The sequence below is a fragment of the Ursus arctos genome, unplaced genomic scaffold (genome assembly GCF_023065955.2).
Source record: "Ursus arctos isolate Adak ecotype North America unplaced genomic scaffold, UrsArc2.0 scaffold_13, whole genome shotgun sequence".
Classification (NCBI taxonomy): domain Eukaryota; kingdom Metazoa; phylum Chordata; class Mammalia; order Carnivora; family Ursidae; genus Ursus; species Ursus arctos.
Genome location: NW_026622797.1, coordinates 7514498 through 7538236, shown reverse-complemented (window position 1 = coordinate 7538236; position 23739 = coordinate 7514498). Strand labels below are relative to the sequence as shown.

At 37.7% G+C, this 23739-nt stretch overlaps 1 protein-coding gene across 7 annotated transcripts in view; it reads left to right on the top strand.

The window, feature by feature from the left end:
* The window catches only part of MAP3K4 (mitogen-activated protein kinase kinase kinase 4), a 110180-nt gene that overhangs the window by 15405 nt on the left and 71036 nt on the right, over positions 1 to 23739 (top strand). For all 7 annotated transcript variants that reach the window (XM_048225887.2, XM_026505172.4, XM_048225886.2 and 4 more), the window contains exon 2: positions 20396 to 20586. In XM_048225887.2, the coding sequence (XP_048081844.1) occupies positions 20396 to 20586 (191 nt within the window). The remainder of the gene's footprint in view (positions 1 to 20395; positions 20587 to 23739) is intronic.

The following is a 23739-nucleotide window of genomic DNA, read 5'->3' as shown; positions in this document are numbered from 1 at the left end:
TTAATTTTGGAAATCATGTCTTAAACTAAAATAATGTAGAAATTGTTTGATTACACTCACGTATCTAATGAAGTAGGATGTCAGAAGTAAATTGGGGAAGTACTTCCGAAAGCATCAGAAACATTTGCCATGAAGTTCGACTTCAGAGCTGACTTTTTACTTTGTAAAAGAAGCACTTGGCTCTTTGAATATCCAGGTGTTATTTAGCAGAAAACCAAAAGGAGTATGTATGTATTGAGGAACGCTTACTAAAAAGGGAGCCTCGGTAGCTTGAGTCTGTGAATGAAATTTAAAAACTCCACCTTAACTGTAGTGACTAGTAGTCAGTAGTACTGTGTGGGTTCATCCCATCTTAAACATCCCATCTTGTACCGTATTTTCATTTCCCTTGAGACTGGCTCATAACTGAAGTACCTACCAGGTGTCAGGCAGGCGTAGGCCAGGCCATGGGACTGCAGTGGTGGATAAAATTAAGACATGACTTGGTTTAGTGACCAGGCCCTCTAGGGCCTTCATTAGGCCCAGAAAGTTTTGAGTTGGAGATATCCCTACCTGCAGATTTAGCTAGAATTAGGGAGACCACAAGTTTTAGTTAAATCACATTTGTGGAGACCTTGCACCCCACACAAATTTGCCATTCATCATCAGTAGCCAAATTTCAGGCTTAAGCTGGAGGTTCGGGCCAAATAGACCTCCTGAACCCCTTGCCTCTTAGAATTTAGAATCTCCATTCACACTGACCATCTTCCCAGTTCCCGAATATTCTGTGTTCTTCCTCAGCTTCCTGTCTTTGCCTATATTGGTTCCTGTGTGTCAGCTGCTAGTTCCCCTCTTTTCGATTAGAGTCATTTCAAAAGGCACCCATCTTGTTGATATACCCATATTCCCCAGGCAGGTAATCCTTTTATTACACATAAGCATAATGTAAAACATGCCTTGCCTTCAAGGAATTTATAATCTCGTTAAAGAGAACAGATAAGGTAATGGATATTTGATAATTCATAGTCTGGTGCAGAAATGGTAATAAATTTACGTCTGTCATCTACTTGTGTGCCATCATTCAAATGGTGTAACATGTTCTATATAACGATTACGACAAGATTGTAAAATAGATATGTGTTTTTCAGATGAGGAAAATGAGGCTTTAAGAGCCATACTAGTTCAGAATACCTGGATTCAGGCTTCATCCGTATTTGTTGTCCTTCAGAGTCTGTGGTTCTCTATTTTATGTATTACCTCCGTAGGCATAACTGTGAGAGGGCATGGGGAAGGTTCTCAACAGTAGTTCGTAATAGCAATAAGAGATTTCACAAGGATGATTAATTGCCAAGTAAATTATGCGGGAGTGGGAAGAGGGCTTTTTAGGCTGAGATGGGCATGTTATGTTATCTGAATGTATTGTGAACATTTGCCATATCAGTAAAAATATTAAAATAGCATTTTTAAATGGCTCCATCATACTCCCTTTTGCGGTTATACCATAAACTATTTACATAATTACCAGTTTCTTCATGTTTTAGATAACACTGCAGTGAATCTCTTAGTACACAACTCTGCTCTTCTGGGTGCTCTTATAAAATTATTTTCTGAATGTAGAATTCAGGAGTTAGGACACTTTTAAGAGTTTCAATATGTGTTGTTAAACATTTGCTTCTGGAAAGATTGTACAAATGTACAGTGTACAATAGGCCACAAGTTGTGCTTACCATACTGTTCTCTTTGTAGCTTTGAGTATTACAAAAAATCTTTGCTAATTTGATAGGCCAGAAAAGGTTATCTTAATTTGAGTGGCTGGTTGCTAGTGTAGGTGGAACTGTTTCCATGTTTTATTGCTATTTAAATTTATTTTGTGAATTATCTTTTTGCATTCTTTGCTTATTTTCTTTTGGTGTCTTAGTGTTTTTCATGCCAGATTTAATGAGCCATTTATAAATTAAGGACAATGTGTTTTTATCCATTTTATCTTTGAATATGGCTTAGTTTTTTTTTTTTTTAATATAGAAGTTTTAGATATTCACATGGTTAAATCTTTTCATTTAAATTTTCTTCCATTTCTTAAAGCTAGAACGTCCAACATATGCAATTAAGGGAAAATAATTTCAGATCCATTTTCTGGAAAAATACCATAAAATATCATTTTCTGTAATATTTTATGGAAAAATACCACAGCTTACGTATACTGTAGGCTGTAAAGGAGCTTATAATGTGAACTTTATGTGTTTTTGCATTATTATAAATCTTATTCCAGTAGTAGCTGTGCACATAGTAGGTTCTGAGTAATTATCTGTTGGTGGAATGAATAAGAGTGAATTCAATGAATTATCTCTGACATGACTTTAATAATTTTGCTGGTTCTTGGCACTTTTGCCCTTGGATTCTCTGTATGCTCTTATTTTCTGAGAATTAGTGAACTAATAAAGGACAAAGGAGTGCCCTTTCTTTTAGGCTTCTTAAATAAGATTTCTACTGCTTTTTGCCTCACTGGCACTACATCTTACATGCCTGGTAAGAGCTTTGTTCCTGGAAATGGTATTTGAGTGCGAGTTAGTGTAGAACCTGTCCTAAAATCCCTGTTTCCCCTTGTTTTAGGGAGAAACGGGCTTGCCTTCCTTTCAGATCCTGCTAGTTTGCTAGTCCTGTTACATTTTTTTCCCCAGAATTTGAATAGGTGACTAAAGTGAGTTAATTTGGTTATGTGGAGATCTGTACCGTACACTTTTCCAAATGTATTGCTATTCACAATTTCTTCAAGTAATGAACAGGTGAGTCAGCTCTTTCTGCCCATGGGTCCTGTCCCGGTGCTTTAATAAAACCACCTTAAAAAACAAACAAACAAACAAACAAACAAACAAACAAAAAAAAAAACAGGTGAGATAGCCTTTCTTTGTATTAAGGTGCTGGAAGGTTGTACTAACCTTAAAGTATATGTATTTGAATTCCCGACTATCAGAAGCATTGTATCTCTAAGTTACCAGAAAGTACTCTAACCAGGATTGGAATTTACATGGAGCATAAGAGAACTATAGGAGTAGGGATCTTGCTTTTATTGTTTTTTTAAAAACCAGCTTTATGCACATCAGGAAGTCTCTGGTTCACATTCATGTGTCATCCCCCCCCCCCCCCCCCCGCCGCCCAGCAAGAACCAAAAAAACCAACAGAAGAGATAAAGTAGCTTTATTAAGGTATAATTCAGATACCATACAATTCACCCATTTGAAGTGTCCAGATCAGTTGGTTTAAATACATTCACAGTTTAATAAATCTGTGAATGTATATGTAACCACTACCACAGTGAATTTTAGAGCATTTGAATCACCTCAAAAAGAAACCCTATACCCTTTAGCTGTTGCCACCTTTAAATCCTCATGCCTCCTAATCCCAAGTAACCATTAATCTGCTTTCTGTCTCTGTATATTTGCCTGTTCTGAACATTTTATATAAATTGAATGATACAAGATGTGGTCTTTTGTGACTGACTGCTTTCATGTAGCGTCATGTTTTCAAGTTTCAACTGTGTTGTACCATGTAGCAGTCTTAATTCCTTTATATGGCTGAATAATATTCCTTTAATGGATGTACTACATTTTGTTTATCCATTCATCATTTGCTAGACTTTGAGTTGTTTCCACCTTTTGGCAATTATGAATAATGCTGCCATAGACACTTATGCACAAGTGTTTGTGTGGACACACGTTTTGGTTTTTCTTGGATATATACCTAGGATTGGAAATTCTCCATTGTATGTTTTCCAGTGTGACCGCACCATTTGACATTCCCACCAGCAGTGTATGAGAGTTCTGATTTCTTCACATGCTTGCCCACACTTGTAATTATCTACCTTGTTGGTTATAACCATCCTTACGGGTCTCAAGTGTTATCTTATAGTTTTGATTTGCATTTTCCTAATGGTGGTGAGCGTCTTTTCAGATGCTTGTTAGCCACTTACATATCTTCTTTGGAGAAGTGTCCATTAAGATCCTTTCTCCATTTTTAAATTAGGTTATCTGTCTTTTTTTATTTTTTAAAGTTTTTTTTTTTTAATTTATTCATTTGAGACAGAGAGAGAGAGCGAGAGAGAGTGCGTGCATGAGCAGGGGAGAGGAGGAGAGTGAGAAGCAGACTCCCTGCTGAGCTGGGAGCCCGATGCAGGGCTGGATCCTAGGACCTGGAGATCATGGCCTGAGCATAAGGCAGATGCTTAATGATCTGAGCCACCCAGGCACGCCGGGTTATCTGTCTTTTTATTATTGGGTTGTAAGAGTTCTTTGTATATTCTTGATATGTCCCTTATCAGATATATGATTTGCAAATATTTTCTCTCATTCTGTGGGTTGTCTTTTTCACTTTCTTGATAGTGTCCTTTGATGCACAAACATTTTAAATTTTGATGAAGTCTAACTTATTTTATTTTGTCCTTTGTTGCTCATGCTTTTGAGTTACATCTAAGAAACCATTGCCAAATCTGAGTTCCTACAGATTTACCCCTGTTTTTGCTTAAGAGTTTTATAGTTTAGCTGTTACATTTAGGTCTGATCCACTTTGAATTGATTTTTGTATGTAATGTGAGTTAAGGGTCCAACGTCATTCTTTTGTGTGTGGCTACCTGGTTATGCCAGCATCATTTGCTGAAAAGACTCTTTCTTTCCTCATTGCATAGTCTAGGCACATTGTCAAAAATCAGTTGACCATAGGGGTAGGTTTATATCTGGACTCTCAGTTCTGTTCCATTGATCTATGTAACTGTCATATGCCACAACCACACTGTCTTGATTACTGTTAACTTTTGTAGTAATTGCAACAGGAAATCAGGAAGGTGAGTCTTCCAACTTTAGTCTTTTCTACGATTGTTTTGGTTATCTTAATCTTTTAAACCCCTTGTATCCCTGTGCCTAGAATAGTGTTTAGAATATAGTAACTTTTGGGGCACCTGGGTGGCACAGCGGTTAAGCGTCTGCCTTTGGCTCAGGGCGTGATCCCAGTGTTGTGGGATCGAGCCCCACATCAGGCTCTTCCGCTATGAGCCTGCTTCTTCCTCTCCCACTCCCCCTGCTTGTGTTCCCTCTCTCGCTGGCTGTCTCTATCTCTGTCGAATAAATAAATAAATAAAATCTTAAAAAAAAAAAAGAATATAGTAACTTTTAGTAAGTATTTATTGCAGGGATGGTTTAAAGTAACTAATTCAGCTTCAATTTAAGTGGTGAATTGATATCTCTAAAAATAATTTTCCAACTGTAGCTAATACATTTTCAGTGTATTTTATGAAATACCTCAGTTCCTTATTATTTCTGTCTCTGTTAAGAAAAGTTTCTAGTAATGAAATAAATATATCATGGGAGTATGCAGCTTTATTAAAGGTCCTGTATGCATTGAGAAAAGAATCCTGGATGAGGAAAAAAAACATCAACAAAGGTTTTAGTGATTAACCAACACAATATTAAGCTAGGAAGAAGTATTGAGACTCAATATGCTTAAAATTATTCTTGCAGATTTGTATACTTAAATAGAAGCTTTCAGGAATTAAGTGGCTTCTTGTCTTAATTAATATATTAGAAATTTTGTTTGGTTGATTCTAGCTAAGTCACACAAATTTAGTGGCATTTTGTTTCTATTAATGATTTTTTTTCCCTCAGCAGGAGAATTTAGAGTAATAGAACTACTTATAGTTTTTCTGATGAACGCACATGAGGAACTGCCAAAAATGCTGTGTATTGGTTTGGTATTCTGGTACCATCTATAGTTGAGAAGTATGTAATTTTTGATAGATTTGTATATTAAGTGATACCAGTTTTATCTGTTAGATCTTTGTTATTCCTTTTTAAAAATTAGGTCTACAAAGAATCTTTCTGGATTTATGTAAATTATAGAAACTGGGACCCAGAGTGTTTTAATTGCTACAAAGTAAATGGGTTGGATTTGATTATTTGTAAATGTTTTAACCTCTAAAACGATATGATGTTTGCCTTCATATATTAATTTATTTTTGTTTGTAAACAAAATTTTCCCTCTTCTTTGTTTCCTCAAGTAACTGCTATATGATAAAATCTATCATAAAATACTTAGGTACATTATGGCGTTAGTCTCTTTCAAAGTCAAGTATTGCTTTTCCTTATATATATTATAGAGTAGATAGTGTATCATTTCGTTATAACACTAAAAAAATCCACAGAGCAATTTTTAAATTAAAAATTTATAAATATATTTATTGCCTTTTAGTGGTATATAATAAACTATTTTTGTCGTATTTCGAATAAACTTAAATATGGAACAAGTGTTTTCTGACATTGGACTAAAACTGTACCCAATTGTCATCCCTGAGACAAGGGAAACAAATGAAGTGAGCCCTATAATTACCTTAATTTTCTGTCTACAAGTTGTTCCAGAGTGTGGTGCAAGCAGGGAAATCCCAGGCAAAGCAGAGTGGTCTTCTTGAATTAAGGGAGCAGATTGGAGTTCAGGGAGACTGAGGCAGTTGGAAGTTGAGGGCAGAGTTCTGGAGAGGAAGGGGTGATATTGAAAAGAGCTCCAGAAATCTACCTCAGGCCCCTTTGAGTCTTTGAAAAAAGATGCACTTGTATAGGGTAGAAACCGCAAGGTTAAGCCAAGAGTCATTGGGGAATTGTGAGCTGAAAGGTTCCCAGAGCTCACACGGGACTTGGAGGCACTTGAATTCCCACTGGTCAAAGTGGAGTTCTTGTGTTGATCACTTGGGACATGCAATAAAGATTTGGAAGATTCACATCTTAGTAGTGGGGTGACTATTCCTAGAGTGAAGGCACGTCTGGAATTACCCTAAGCAAGCTTGAAAACAAATCTTGAAAGGATAAAGTGGAATTGGAAATAACAGCTTGTAAAAAAAAAAAAAAAAAACGTCCAATATTCTTTAAAGGAGAACTGCAAAATCCAGATACTCAAACACATAGAATTATAATGTCTAATATCCAACCAAAAATTATAGACATGCCAGTAAGCCCCTAAAGATGACCCATAACCAGGTGAAGCAGTTAGCCAATAGAAACAATCCCAGAAATTTCAAAAATGATAGAAGTAGAAGAAAGAGTTGTTAATATGGTTACAATTATATTCAGGTATTTAAAGGAGACATGGACATTGGGAAAAAAATAAAAGATGTAAAAAGACCAAGTGGAACTTGTGAAGATGAAAAATACAATTTCTGAAATGGTAAATACACGAGATGGGATTTTCAACAGACTAGACACTGTAGAAAAAAATGACCGAACTTGTGGACCTAACAATAGAAACTATGCAAAATGTACTACACAGAGAACAAAGACCAGAAAAAATGTAGAGGACAGTAGTGACATATGAGAGCATATCAAGCAGTCAGCATATGTGTAATTGGAGTTCCTGAAAGAGGAAAGAAAGAGGGAAAACTGGAAAAAAAATTAAGAAATAATGACTGTAAATGTTTCAGATTTGACGAGCACTTATATACCCATTGATTCAAAAAATCTGATGAGCCCCAAGAAGGATAAACTCAAAGGCAACCATCACTGGAAAAATCACTGCTTAAATCTCTTGTTCTTCTATAGTTTCTACCCTTGTCAGTCTTATAAATAACTTTATTCTTGTAGTGTTTCTTCTGCTCTCTCGTTTCTAGCATTGTATTACGTGAAACATTGTCCTTTTCTCTCATTTACTGAACCGTTGTATCCATGTTTACCTAAAATCTTTTTTTTCCCCAAAAGGCTTTGCCTTTATTGTATTTAGTTACAGCTTTGATTTGAACCATTTAAGGATTTATTTATTCCTAAATTGTGTTACTAAATTAAATGTTAATTTATTTTAATTAACCACTTTTGCAGGGAGTATGGAGGATTGTGTTATCCTAAACCTAAAACAAAAGTGTGTCACAAAAGATTGAGAACTATTTTCTTATTTGGTTCACTTCATGACATTAATGTGATTTTTAAGTCAGTTTTGTGTGAAGCGAGTATTTGTGGCTGGGAGGGGATTTGTCTCTCTTCTTGGCTACTATGGAAGTGACCTTGTAGTTTGAATATTGATTTTGAATTAGTTATGCATCTTTATCCTTTGAGTGTCTAATACATGTCAAGATGAGATATTTTGAAAAGAGAACCCTGCTAGATGTGTGGTAAATATTGTCTAGGTCATTGCTTCTTTATCTTTTTTGGATCATAGATTGCATTTGAGAATCTGTTGAAAACTGTGGACTTTTGACTCCTCTCAAAAATGCACATAATAAAAATTTACATTCAGTTTCAGGGGATTCATGGTCCAGTGATTGAGATATAAAGTTGTACAGTTTTGATACGTTAGCTGTTTTTTTTTGCGTTTCCTATATTTTTTTGTACATGTTGCATTTAATTGTATACTGTGAGACATTTCTTTCTGAAACTGTAGGTGGTGTTTATTTTTGGCATACACAGGACTTTTAGGACCCACATTTCCAGTAAATTTCACGTTGGCCTTATGTATTCAACCACAGTTACCAATTATGTTCTCTTGAGTAAAGAAAGCTATATAATTAAAATCGGAGCTTTTATTTTTTTCTTCTAAAATTGTTTTAGACCCATTTAAATTTTTTCCTAGTTTACATTGTTTTTAATTCGAAGAAAGTTATATTTTTCATGAGACACCTTTGTATGTATGTACATCTTGAATTACATCTTTGGTGTTGGGTAGTGTTTTACTTCTTAGTTGTTAATGTGCCATTTCTAAGGATTTCATAATCCCTACAGGTCTTGTTCCTTTCAGGTGAGCAATTCTTTTTCCTCTTTTGGCTCCCAACCAGTGAATTGGTTTTGCTTGTGAAATAGTACAGATAGCATAGCTGTTTAGGTTGACTTTAAGACTGAATAGTTGAGAACCCAGTGGTTGAAAAAATCTGCATAGTGCTAGAAAATTGTGCCTGTCTGTACACCTGTCTGGTAGTGTCCAGTGATAGATACTTAGAAGAGAAAGGTAGGTTTGCTCCTGTCTGTCCCCTACTTCATGCCCATCGTGGCTGCACGTTTCTGTCAGGGCGAAGGGCACGGTGTGACCTGATGGCTGCCTGCTCCTGTGGGTGCTCCTGTTCCCTCCACTCGCTCTGCTCCAGGTGTTTGTGGCCGTTCAGTTTCTCCAGTGAGCCCTGCACTCTTCTGTCTCGGCTGCTTCTCCTCTCCTTCTAGTCCGCGCCTTCAGAGCTTTTGAATCTCAGCTTCAGTGTTCCTTCTCTAGCGAGGTCGCCTTTGTTAGGATCCTTGCAGTTCTCGAGGCTCCATCCTGTCTGCCAGTGTGCTTTGTAATCTGTCGCGTCCTTGAGGACTGCACTTGAAAGACACGTGTGTGTGTACTTCTGCACTAAGTATCTAGTTCTTTCTATAGACTGAAAGCTCTGGGAAGGCAGGAATGGTGACTCTCTTGTTCAGTGATGTATTTTTCCTCAACTCTTAGCACAGCACTTGTGCAGTAGCCGTTGTTGAATGAGTGACACAGCTCTGTCCTGGAGGAGCTCATCACGTTGCTGCCGCACCTGCGCACACGTAAAGGACAAAGCAGTTCATGTGTATTTCGACCTCTAAGTAGACCAATCACTAGAACAAAGACCCAAGAAACAAACAAAAAACCCCGAAGTGAATAAAATAAAATAATATACATTTAAATTTTTATATTGTCTTCTGTCTCCTCTCTTACGCAGAATACTGTTCTGAATGAAAAAAGTTGTTGATTTCAAATGATTGTTCTCTAATTTCAAAGCCTTGTTTTTCTGTCCCTCTAGGGAGTAGTTTTATGCTCTTTTTTAGACATAAACACACACAGGTTTATACAAAACGAATGGAAACACTAGCCTGATCTGAAGAATGCTCTCTTAGAGGACCAGTATATTGGTGTTTCATGGAAGACAGGGTGGTAAGTCTTGGATGTGGTAGGGAAGGTAAGTAGCTACCTAAAGGAGAGAGGATTGGAGTTATACCTTTTATTTTATATGCAGAAATAAGTAGGGCAAGCAAAACCTTCACTTTCTCTTTTTTTCGTTTAAATTATAGTCACACTGTGGGTCCCCGGCAGAACTGAGACTCAGTATCTTAGCTAGGCTGATGCCTGTATTTATAGGCGAGGAAATTTAGACGTGGAGTGGTTAAAATTAAAAGACTTCAGCAACGATGTGAGTCCTGCAGCTGAGGAGAGAACTAGGTTTTCGAGCTGTCCCGGTGCTCTTTCTCCAGCTGGTAGGGACCTCCTACCACAGGGGGAGTAACCCTCTGTGTCTGCCACTCGGAAAGGGCAGACGTTCCAGGGACCAGGCTGGGAGTTCGAGGGGTCTGGGTCATGGCGTTAGACCAGGACTCCAGTTCTGGCCCAGACCTTTTCCAGCTGAGCACACAAGTTACCTTTGCCACTGTTTTTCCTGGTCTGTAACATTAGGGATTGCCATAGTACCTGCGGGGGGCATCGGGAAGATTAAATGAGCTAACATTTGTAAAGTGCCTAATTGACTACCTAGTATATAACAGGTATTTGATGATGAGTACCTCTCATAGTCAATGAGAATTGGCCTTCTGGGCAAAAAATCCTTTCTAAAATGGAGCAGGCTCTGGCAAGGACTAATCAGTACGCAGTGGTAGCAATTATTACACTGTTAGAATGGAGATTGTTCATTACTGTGTAACAAATTATACAGCTGATTAAAAATATAAACAGAAATCTGATGCATATTCCCATTTTGAAAGTTACTATTTTAAGTGGATTTTTTTTTACCTCTTGTTTGAAATTTTTTTACAACCACAATCAGTTATATTGCTAAAGAATTGCTTAATTTTATATTACATTTTTCCTTTAGTCCTTGTTCTTAGTCTTTTGTGCCTGTACAGTAACACCAAATTTATTCAGCATTGCCATGAACTGTCCCCTACAACATTATTAAGGTAATTAATTCTGAAATAATTTTTACTATAGAATAGTTTAGATTTAGAGAATTTTAGTATTTCCTGTACCCCATTTCTTCTGTTGTTAAATCTTACTGTGTACGTTTGTCACAACTAGTGAACTGGCATCGACGTATTATTCTTTAGTAAATTCTGTGCTTTATTCAGATTTCGTTCATTTTCCCCTAATGTTCTTTTCTCGGTTCCAGACACCATTCAGGATATCCCATCACATGTAGTCATTTCTCTTTAGCTGCCTCTCGGTGGTTACAGTTTCTCACTTTGTTTTTGATAACTGTAATAGTTTTAAGGAGTACCAGTCAGGTGTTTTGTACACTAGTCCTCTGTTTGGGTTTGTCTGGTGTTTTTATCATAGTTTTACCGGAGTTCTGGGTTTTGGGAGGATGACCACACAGATGAAGTGCCCTTCTCATCATATCAGGGCACATGTTCTCAACATGACTTTTTACTGATGATAATTCACCTTGGTCACCTGGCTGATGGCTGGTAGCGTTTGTCAGGTTTCTACTGTACAGTTACATTTTTCCTCTACTTTTCCATGCTCTACTCATTGGAAGTAAGTCACTGAAAGTGAAGTCCACACTTAAGTGGTGGGGAGTTAAACTCCATCTCCTGGAGAGAGGAGTATTACATAAACTATTTGGATTTTTTTCCTGTATAGGAGATTTGTCTCTTCTCCCATTTATTTTTTTTAGTAATTATTTATGTCAGTATGGACTCATGGATTCATGGTTATAATTGAACATAATTCTGTATCTTTATTTTGTGACTAGAATCTTTCCAGCTTTGGCCAGTGGGAGCTCTGCTCTGCTTCTGTGTCCTTCTAAAGTACTCCCATTGCATTGTTTTTGGTTTTTTTGAGCACTTCCTCACTTGCTGGCACTACAAGGTGCTCCAGGCTCATATTACATCTTGCCCTTGCCCCAGTCCTGGGCTCGGCCATTTCTCCAGGGAGTCCTGGTTCTTCTCTTGGAGCATGGTGTTGGAAGCCAAGATCTGGTCTCAGATAAATGAGCTTTTTCTGTGCTGGTGTCAAAGCAGATTTTATTTTTATTTTATTTGTTATTTTATTTTATGTCCCAGTTGTCTTCATTGCTTTCCTCACTTGTCTTTGCATTTTACTTCACTGAAAACCCTGAGAATTCGAATAGATCTCATATGCTTTTATTTCCTAGATCTAGCCTCCCAACAGGTGGGGTTCATCTTTTGAATGTGTGTATGTGTCACAGGGCATATTTATAGTTAACTATTTAAAAAATCCAAATTAGAAAGAATGAGAACTTGAGCTAAGGAGATTCAGACAGCTCATGTGCTTCCTATAGTAACTAGCTCTTAAGTTACTTGATTTCTAAGAATGACAGGGAGTAATTCATGACAGGAAATGTTTTATTTTTTTTCCACAAATAAACTCAAATTAGAATAAGGGAATATAAAAAGTGTTCTCATTTGTAAGAGTAGGTAGAGGGACATCATAATTCTTTTTGCTACCTTTGAAGTTTTAAACATTTTTCTTATTTCTCTTTAAACTCTAATGTCTTCTGTGCACTTGGCATGGTAGAAGATCTTTTGTTCGCTTTTTCTTCCAGCTTCGATCCAGGTTTTCATCTTCCAACTCTTCCTGTTTAAGCCCCATAGTTCTCTTTAGTTAAACCTAAAACAACCTTTTGAATGAATTAGCACTTTTATTTTATGTTGCTTTCTTTTAATGTTTTTTCATTGGCATTTCATTGTCAAATGCATTCACAGCAAGACCGACGTGTGCTTATTTTCTCTTCTTGTACTGAAAGGACGTCCTCCCACCTGAGCTCCCTGCATCATTCCCCCTATACAACCTGTAGTACTGGTGGAAGGCCCCAAATAGGTGCATCTCAGAGGGTTTTTGTTCCATTTTGATTGTCTCCCTGCTGATCTGTATACATATGATCTAGTGTTGATCTGCAGTTTTGGAAAAAGATGTAGATATAGATGTACCCAACATATTTTAGGAGCCACCAGAATTGGTAAAAATAAAAAAGCACACCTGAAAATGTCTTATTCTTTGCCGTCTTGTTTTTAAGTCTTCAACTCTTTGTAGCAAAATTGCAGAAATAACAGAAATAATCACATTCATCTTTTCATCTGTAACATGACTCCTGTGTATTTAAATACCTAGAGTTTCTGTCTTTCTCTTTGTCTTTCTGTCTGTCTCTTTCTTTCTCTCTCTTCTTTTGGTTCTAGTTCTTTTCGAGTAGTCTTCTGTTTAACCAGAAGTGAAAGATGATAATATGAAGTCTTTAAAGCATTTTGTTACTTTGTTTATGTGGTTTTATAAGACTTTATTTTCTGAAAGCTTTCATCTGAAAATATTTTTTAAACAGAGTAAAATTATTTTTATTTCTTGAGCAGAATTCATCCATGTGGAATAATTGTGCTATATATATATATATATATTTGTTTTTAATCTTTATGTGTTCTTTTTTGTTCTGTGTATTTTAGGACTGATAAAATATACTTTGTGTAAATCTGTGAGCAACATAAAAGACTTTGCTAGAAGATCTGAGTTGGGCAGACCTTATCCATGGAACTATCTAACCCTTTCCAAGACCTGACCCTGTCCATTTCTTCTATAAAACATATCTACTGATGCTTCCAGCATCATGAATGCTTATAGCTAATAGGCTACTCTCTAGAATACCCGTGACTTTCTGTTTCCACCAATTGAAATATATGCTTATCAAGAGTTCCTTGTTTGTTCCTAAATCTGTTTAGGTCTATTGTATGTTTTAATTGTTATTGCATAATTTAGTAAACTCTTATACAAATATATGAAATGTGAATGCAAAAGAGAATTGTGGTTTCTATATAAATGGAATTGCAGTGCTTTGAAAGTGTCAGGATAGGTCACAAAAAGAAAATTGCTCTCAAATGCATATAGGGGAGAGCTGTTAACATTTTGGAAGAAAAATCATGAAAATCCAGAAAAACTGCTTCATGAAAGTCTTTAGATTCTTGTTCTATTTTAAAGAAATAGAGAGTGTAGATTGCAGCTACTGCACTCGGTTGTGGTGTGTGTGACTCATGCCTTCTCTCAGGGAACCACACTACAGGGCAAGGCTGTCGTCCTCATCAAAGTGGGGATGGATTTAATCTCATTCACGGGCTTAAAGTGAAAGTAAATGTTTAAGTTTTAAATATGTGGTAGTTATCTATTATAATTTAACAAGCCATACCACAGCTTAATGGCTTAAAATAAAAACCATTTATTATCTGTTACGGTACTGAGTAGTTCTTCTGCTTCTCATGGTGTTGGCTTGGGTTCAGGGACAGCTGGAAAGTCCAAAATAGCTTCACTCACAAACTAGCAAGTTGGTGCTGGCTGTCAGCTGGAAGCTCAACACGACTGTGACCTAGCTAGGTTCTCCTTCATGCGGCCTCTCCACCTGGCTAGGCCTGGGCTTTGAAGACCGTGGCAGTCTCTGGGTAGTTGGACTTCTTACCTGGTGGCTAGCTTCCCTGAAGTATCCCGCTGTAACTGGCCCAGTGTCACTTTGACTACATCTCATTAGTTAACGCAGGCACAGGGTCACCCCAGATCAAGAGGAGGTCATTATAGAAAGGTGTGAATACTGGGAGGCCATCAAAGTCACAGCCACCAGAGATGTTTCAGTTTTTTAAGTGGGGGCATGTTTCATTTTTAATGTTTTTGATATATATTTTTAAAATTAACTGGCTAACCACAGGTCCCAGTGACATTTGATAAGAAGGCTTCTAATAAATGAAAGTGTTTGCAAGCAAACTTATTTATAGTAATTTGATTAAAACTTGTATTCTCACTAATAAGAGTGGGGACATAAGAATTTCAGCCCATGTGAATCTGATTTCAAAGCCATTATTCCTTACATTATACCCCATTGCAGTTGTTTTGGATAGTAGTTATCTTGGCACCTAGGGTTAGAGTATCACAATAATATTATTGGCAGAAATCAACCATTGTTCAAGTCTTGCAGCCTTTAAAAAATTACATTCTTCAAATAATTGTGATTGCGTTTTAATAGAGTTTAGGTAATGATTAAGTCTGAAGTATCAAAGATAACATTATTTACCTCACAAATTCACTTATTCAGCAGATAGTTATGGGCACATAATCTATACCAGGCACTGTTCTAGACAGTGGAGAAACAGTGGTAAAACTGTAGATGGGGTCCCCGCCCTCACAGAGCTTTTGAGTTTAGTTGGGGGGGATAGTTCTTGTTCGTTTCCATGGGACATCTTTTTTTTTTTTTTTAATCCTGTTTTTTAAAAAAGAGAAATGTTAGTTAAACAAAAAAGTCTGTCTTGAAAACTAAGTAGGTTTGTCAAGACCTTGTACTCTGAATCAATGAAGAAGTGAACTAGCGACTGTTGGATGAGTTTTGAGGTTTGACAGCAGCTTTCTTGGAGGTTAGCTGATAAACGTTCAACGATAGGCTGACAGTATAGATCAACTAACTTATTCATTAATTGGCTCTTACAATATGAACCAACCATGCAACCTCAAATTTAGCTTAGCTCCTTTTGATGTATACCGCTGGCCAAGCAAACTACACAAGCTCTTTAAAAAGAAAACCTAGAAAAGCTACCATCCCTGACTCCCTCTCCCTCCGTCTCTTTCCCTCAGCAGCAGAAGTCGCCCTTTAATCGTTATTTAATACAGAGCAGGTTAATGAGGAGGTGGAGGTGGCAAAGAGGACCTCACACCGCTGAGTACTGTACTTCATAAGTGATTAAAATATCTTATTTCTAAGGACTTTGCTAAAGAACTTCTAATGAATTTTTTTTTTAGGGCTTTTGCAAAACCACAGGTATTTTTGAGCTCATCTAATCCAGCTTCATTATTTTATAGATGAGCTATTTCAGGCACCATGTGGTTTACCTACTGTGTCACAGCAGAACTATGTAACCCCAAGTTACTTGAATTTTTGTCTTGTCTTCCACACGTTTTCCATTGAAAATAACACCGACCCCCCTCAGGTTGAGTTCAAGATATGCTTTTGTTAGACCAGATTCTATGTCAAGTGAATAATACTTTAGTAAAGTTTTATGTTAAAAGGATGAGACATTGTTTTATGTGATTGTCAGAAGTTTAGCACCAGAAAGAAATTTCACATTTGTGTGTTTTTCAGCACAAATAAGGCCAGTGTTTCAGGGCAATTGATGTAGACCTTGTACTACTTTCCTTATCCAAAATAATTGGTATCCATGGAAACATTTTGAACAGTCAACTGACCACATTAGCTCATCTCACATGAGCTAATACAAAATGAGGTTTTGGATGGTTTTAGTTCATTGAAATGATGTAAGTTCTTTTGAATTTACCACTAGTGTTTATATTCCTAGAGTGTGTGTGTGTGTGTGTGTGTGTGTGTGTATACACACACACACTTTTTTTTTCTCTCACAGAAGCAAAGAGAAAGTTTTACTGGATTTCCCTTCCCACTCCGTATTATATATTGCTTCTACATTAAGACTCCCCAAACTAAGTTGTGTTTCTCTGGCTCCTTTTACGATTTTTCTCTTCATCTTTGGTTTTCAGCAATTTGATTATGATATGCAAATTAAAATCGATCGTTTTCTTAAAGTTCTGTTTGGAGTTTGTGGAGCTACTTGGATCTGTGAACTTTTAGTTTTCTTCAAGTTTGGAAAATTTTCAGCCCTTAATTCTTAAAAGATTTTTTCTGTGCCTCCCTTTTTTCATTTTGGATTCTAATAACACATGTGTTACACTGCTTGATATTGTCCCATGGATAACTGATGCTCTATTCTTTTTCTTTTTTTCCCTTAATCTTTTCCCAAAGTTATATTGGATAGTTTCTGTGGCTATGTCTTCACGTTCATGGATCTTTTCTTCTGCTGTGTCTCATCTGCTGCTTTTAAATCCCATCCAAAGTATTTTTCATTGCAGGATACAATTTTCATCTTTGCAAGTTTTGCTTGAGTAATTTCTGGTCTGCTTATTGATTTTTTTCCCCTCATTTGGGTTGTAGTTTCCTTTTCCTTGCTAATTTTTGATAGGTTGGCAGACATTGTGAGTTTTATTTATTGAATGCTAGACTTTATTTTAATTCCTTTAAATTTTGGGACTTTGCACTGACATGTATTAAGTTACTAAGTGACTTGGATGGAATGTATTAACATTTCCAGTAAGTGTGAATACCATCTTGATGGAGTTAAGTAAATCCTAAGAAAGTATTAAATGCATAACTTCACCTTTATATAATGTCTGTTCTAAAATTTATTTTAATTATGAGTTATATAGCACCACATGGCATTTTTTCTACCTCATTTTCTGTGTGGCATAATGATTAAAGAGTGATGAAATGTACTGTTTTATCTATTGTAATGCATTGTTTATGAAAGTATTCATTTTTGGTTCCATGTTATTTTTTATGTTTGCTGTTAGATTAATGAAATAATTTGGAAATACTTTGAAATCAGTTGTGTTTATTGTATCTGTGTGAGGGTATAAAGACTTTGTTTTATGATAGGTGCAGGTTTAAAAGCAAGAGATCTTCAGCTTTTGTACAAGTATTACAGGGACTTAGTCTACTTTTATTTGGAGAGTGCAGCCAAATGAAATTTTCCATGGGTAGAGAATAATTTCTCCATAGTTGCATGACAGCACCACACATATTTTTTCTGTTTCCTCAAATTAAATTTTTCATAAAACTTAACATTTTTATTATATGTGCTGTGTTTGACTCTTTTTGTCTGCTAAGGCACCAGACTTATTTCTATCATATGTAGATTAGACAGGGGTACTTATTTGAAAAATAAACTCTCTTTGTCATGATTCTGTCCTTAGCTCTGGGGGCCTGCCCTTGGAGACTTGGCTTATTGAAGTTTGGACGTTTTCAGTCCCTCTTCAGAAAATCCCCTTCCACTTTCACTTGCATTTTATTAATTTATTCATTCACACAATACTGCTGGGTACTAGTAAAACATAACCATTTTATATGCATGTTTATATTTTAGTGTTTTCCGCATAGCCATTTATTTCTGGCATTTTGTTTTGATTATTTTGAATATTCACAACTGAATTTCCTGAAGTATTTTAGAATGTTGACTTTATAAATTATATATTAGTCTTTTTCTTAGTTTTAGAAAGATTATGTCAGGTATGCAGTCACATGTCTACTAAGGCTGCAACTTAGCCTTAGGTCTTCTGACTCCTGAGTTCACGTCTCTCTCCTCACTGCAGAGAGCATGTTCTAAATGAGGTCTTGTGTGTTCCTTTCTCTGACTCCATTTTTTCTGTTTAGCTTGGCATTCCTTATTGTCTGGCTTCCATGTATTAAACTGGCTAAATGTTTGCACTGTAGTTTTATAGTGATTATCATTCTAATATACGAGATATATTATTGTGCTAAAAAACACTGAATGGTTTTGAACACTATTCTAGAAACTTGGAGATACAAAAGTAATGAAATACATTGCCCTTCCTTACCATTGACTTTATCTTTCTGGGGACGAAAAAAGTTATAGTATTGAATTTGAAAGAATTTAGATGATGCTACAAATGTTAAAATGGTCTCCAGGCCTATACCATGCTGAACTCAAACGCAGACTTCTTTCTCTCCCTTCTTTTTTTTTAAGATTTTTGTTTTTAAGTAAGCTCTTCACCCAGTGTGGGGCTCTTGAACTCACAACCAGGAGATCAAGAGTCAAATGCTCTACCGACTGAGCCAGCCTGGTGCCCCCACTCTTAATGTTAAGCAGATGAGTAAGGAACTGAGGTTCTTTCAGTGGGTTGCAAATGGGTCCGGTGACTTCCAAGGCTTAGAACAGGAATAGTAGCAATCATTGAGTGAACCCCCAGTCTATTATTACTCTTTTGTTAAGCATGCGTTATTGGGATTTAATCCTCATTGGAATCAAAGAATTGTCCTTATTTTGTAAATGTGCAGTGTGGAGATTTTAAATAATTTGGCTAAGGCCCTCATAGCTAGTAGCCAGCGCAGTCAGGATTTGAACCGAAGTCCTCAGACCACAAAATCTGCCGTGTGAATCATTCCAGAACTGTGCTAGTAAGCACTACAGCCAGGGAGATGAGATTAGCAACCTTGGCATGGATAGCCATGTCTTCTCATCAGCTAAATGAACTGTTTTACAGTGAGTGTGGAAGAAGTAGTTGTAGGAAATTTCAAGTTCATCTGGAAGTTGTATTATTTGTTGTATCACTATGTGATATTTCGGTTATGGTTAGCCTAAGGGAATACGTATATTTACAACTTATTTCTAACTTTGCTTACGGTTTTATTTGTTGTAGTTAGCTTTCAGGGTATTTCATGTGTATGTCTTAATGTATGCACGTATGTGTGGGGGCACGGTACTCACAGGGTCTAGAGTACTGTTGTCCGGTTAAATCAGTTTTGACCTGTTAGAGGGATTCTTTATGGATTTCAGTGCTGTAAATTTATATAATTCTGCAGCATTTTTATTTTTTGAAAGTTCGTTTTCTGAAGTTTTATTTGTCAGTATAACTCAATAATAATGGTGTCATCTACTTTAGAGTGGTTTTTTCTCTTTCCATCTTGATTTTGTAATAGCTTTGATTTTATATCAGGATATAAATTGCCAGGAAGAACACTGGTTATAGTTTGGATATACTTCGGAGTTACGTTTGTAAAATATGAAGTGTATTTTAGAAAGAATATTTGGAGTGGGATAGACTGTGATATATATTTGAAAGGAACGTTATCAAAATAGTGATAGTATTTGAGAAATTGGCTGGGGACAGAGGATCGGCCGGAAGCATTACCAGAGAACAAGTTGAGGAGGAGTTGCATTTTGAAGGTGAAGAGAAACGAATTCCTTTTTCTTCCACTGCATCCTTCTCCCTCACTGCTCCCCTGAGCTCTGCACTGTAGTGGTTGGCAGAGAACGTAGAAACACTGACCAACCGTAAGTTATCAGTACCCCCTGCTTTGCTGCTCTGATCACAAAGCTCGTGCTTTGCAGCTTTTGCTGTGATCACAGTAGAGCATTCCTATACTTCCTGTTGTGTGTGCTTCAAGAAGAGGAAATGGTGCCCTGAAGTCCAAGGCAGGGCTGTATTGGCCCACTTGTCCCCCGAGCCTGCAGTGGCTAGCACACAAGTACATGCTTTGTTCTCTCTCAGTTGGTATCTTCTAGTCTTTGGCTCTCTTTTTCCTCAGTCTGTAAGTGTTTAGGTTTAAACTCCTTTCTGTCAGAATTCTATCAACAGCAGAAACTGCACACCAGCTCTGCCCCTGTGACCCTCCTGTTGCTCGGGGTCAGGGCAGAAGCCATCCCAGACGTTACTCCCTTTGGGCGAAGGAGAAGTTCTCCTGTGAGTTCCACAAGTACAAATAGAGGAGAAAGACCACATTGCTGAGGAGGAGACGTAGCCATAGAAAAGTTGACAAAGAAAAGAAGCTTCAAGCAGTTTAGATTTGAGTTCACTTAATATGTTACTGAATATTTTCTCTGCTTTCTGCCTTTCGTAGGCAAGAGTGCACATTGGGAGATTCAGCATGCAAGAATTCTGAGTCTGATCCAGAGGACTTTTCAGATGAAACCAATCCGGAGAACCTTTATGGCACCTCTCCCCCCAGCACACCTCGGCAGATGAAACGCATGTCTGCCAAGCACCAGAGGAATAACGTAGGGAGGCCTGCCAGTCGATCTGGTTTGAAAGGTAAGTCTGATATTTACAAAGATACACAGGCCTGGCACTTTCGGTACATGATCTGTATAACACCTAACTACTGATTGATCCTTTCTACCATAATGTTTTTCTTTTTTATCTTAAATTTGGTTTTAATGCTGCTTTTAAATTTCACTTCCTCATTCTTGAATTATTACCATGAGCAGTATTGTTAAATAGATAGAAAGGTTTGTCCTGAGTGTTAAAGCTGGTGGTGTGAGGCATTTGTATTCCTTTTGGTCTGTAGAAGAGGTCACGTGGGCCCGAATCCGTGCACTCACCTAAGATGGCTGCTGATAGATGAGAGAGGTGGCTTTTTTTATTCTTTGAATCTCTAGCTTTTGTCTTTCAGACATGATGTACTGGGCAGTTTGGGAGTGGCAGAGCCAGGCTTCCCCAACCAGGCTGTGACCTGTGCTCTCTATCAGTGACTCTGATGGTGCCTAAGTGTGCACCGTCCTCCTCCTTGCTAAGCACCATGCCTGGATGCTACCCACACCTCATCACCACGGACAGAACTTGTGTTCTTCTTTTCTCTTTGTTTGGAATCTCAGAGTCCAGATAATGTTCTGTTCCTAGAAGCTGGGACTGTTTTCTGTTTTCGTTTCATACTTGCTCCAGCATGTCACAGCTGTTCTTTTCTGAGGTAGATAAATCAAATCGTGCTGACCTGCTGCCTCCTCGTACCCTGCGTTCTGGCTTAGATCCTCAGGTCACTGAAGCCTTAGGATTTTAGAATTCCCCTATTAATTTCAGCAAGCCACTTGTCCTAAAATTGATTTCATAGCTTTTTGGAATACATTCATCTCTTGCTGCACAAAATATAGATTTTATTTCTTATCTGAGAAATTTCCCCTGTCACATGCTCTCCCTCACTGACATCAGGTTCATGCCCGTTTCTTCCTTTCTTTGGCCCGTGTTCTTCCTTCCTGTCTGGCCAGATTCCCCTTCCCACACATATCTTACACACGTTGACCTCTTGTGGTTATAAGGTGGCAAGTTCACTCTGTGTCCCTGTTGTAGCCCTTCCTCAAGAAAGAAGGGTGGGCAAGAGAAATGGATTTTGTTGTATTTATTTGCTTGGGTGAAATCTTGCCCAAGGAAGAATTTCTAAGCAGTAATAGTCTTTCCTTTGCATAGGGAAGGTGATTTTTTTTTTTTTTGCTTTCTTTTTTTATTTTAAGGATTTTTAAAAATTTCAAATTAATTATTTATTTTTGAAGATTTTATTTTAGAGAGAGAGAGTACACGCACACAAGGGGCGGAGGAGCAGATGGAGAGGGACGCACAGACTCCGTGCTGAGTGTGGAGCCCATCGTGGGTACTGATCCCACAATCCTGAGATCATGACCTTAGCCGAAATCAAGAGTCAGATGCTTAACCAACCGAGCCACCCAGGTGCCCCAGGACTTTTTTATTTTTATGTAATCTCTGTACCCAATGTGCGGCTCAGATTTACAATCCCAAGATCAAGAGTCGCATGCTCTACTGACTGAGCCAGCCAGGTCCCCTGTTTTTTTACTTTCTTGTAAAACTTTATTTGTACTAGGATGTTAACCTGTGACCTGTACTTATTACCCCGTTTGGACTAATAGCTTTCCATTGCAGTTTTTCATCTTTAAAATCGATCTTTATTCATTTTCTCAAAGACATCTGGAAAGTTCCTTATCTGAAACAGGTGGCACTGCAGTAGCATCTGCTTAATCAATATTAGTTAATACAGTTGGGCTTCAAGCTGCTGAAACGGAGAAGATGCCAGTAGCACAGCTGCTTTTTCTTCACTTGTTGGTCCATACTATTTTAGAATAGGAGTTGAGAGCATAATTCTCACATTTTATAGATTGAGAAACTAGAGGTCTAGGATTTGTAAAGCAACTTTGAGGCCAGAAGGTTGGAGATAGTGACAGGACTGTTTTTAGAAACAGTTCGCCTGGTACTCGATTTGGACTTTTTCCTAGTATAAGCAGCAGGTGTTGCACTTATGAATGCAGTACTTGAGTTAACTATACTAGCTTTCACTAATCAGTCAGAAAACCAGTCACTAGATTTTTTTTTTAAAGATTTATTTGAGAGAGAGAGTGCGCGCGTCATGCATGGGGGTGGGGAGGGGCACAGGGAGAGGGAGAGAGAAACTTAAGCAGACCCCGTGCGGAGCGCAGAGCCCAGCCCAGTGCTCAGTCTCAAGACCCTGAGATCACCACCTGGGCTGAAACCAAGATTCGGACGGTTAACTGGCTGCGTCCCCCAGGCACTCCCAGTCACTAGCTATTTGTTGAGCTCCTACTGTCTTTCCGGGGTGTGTGGGAAATAGAAGAGGGAAGCCTGTCTCTTTTCCTTCAATTTCTTTCAACCATTTATTTCATAAAGTTACAGGATTTTAGGTCTGGAAGGAGTCTTAGAGACTACTCATTCCAGTTCCTGCCATTTTTCAGGTAAAGAAATGGATGGCCATACATCTTTTGACTTGTACCTATCTAACAGCAGAGCTAGGAAACCAAAATCCTTAAAAACTTATTCTTTTTTCTTATTGTAAAAGATCACGTTATAGGAAATTTAGAAACTACAGACAAAAAGAAATAAATATACCTATAACCCCAATACACAGAAATAATAACTCTTACCAGCCGTGTGAAAGGCCCGTCTCACGTGGGAAGCATGCAGGTAAACAGGCAGTACAGGCTCCTGCGGGGGAGCTGGGATGGACGGTGGTGAGGAGAGGCTGCTGCGGGTGTCCACAGGAGGGAGTGGGAAGCCCTGGGGCTAGAAGACTTCTGGAACAAGTGACATTTGTGCTATGACCTGAAAGCTGAGGCCGGGAGACCAATATTTCAAACTAGTGTGTGATTCATGATAATATATTGGTCCCTCAGTATTTTCAAGAGCTTTTAGAATTAGTTAGGTTGGTCAGATTTATTTTAAAAGCTTTCTGAGGAAATATGAACTGGTGCATTCTTTCTCACTGCTACAAGCAAAGGCTCCCTGAGTCATACTATTCACTTCAGAACTGCAGTCCAAGTTGGACTCATCTTTTTAATAAATGTCAGCAATAATATTTGCATTTTTCTGGTTATCTATTGCTGTGTAACAAACCACCCCAAAACTTAGTGGCATGAAAGAACAACCATTTTATTGTGCTCATGATTC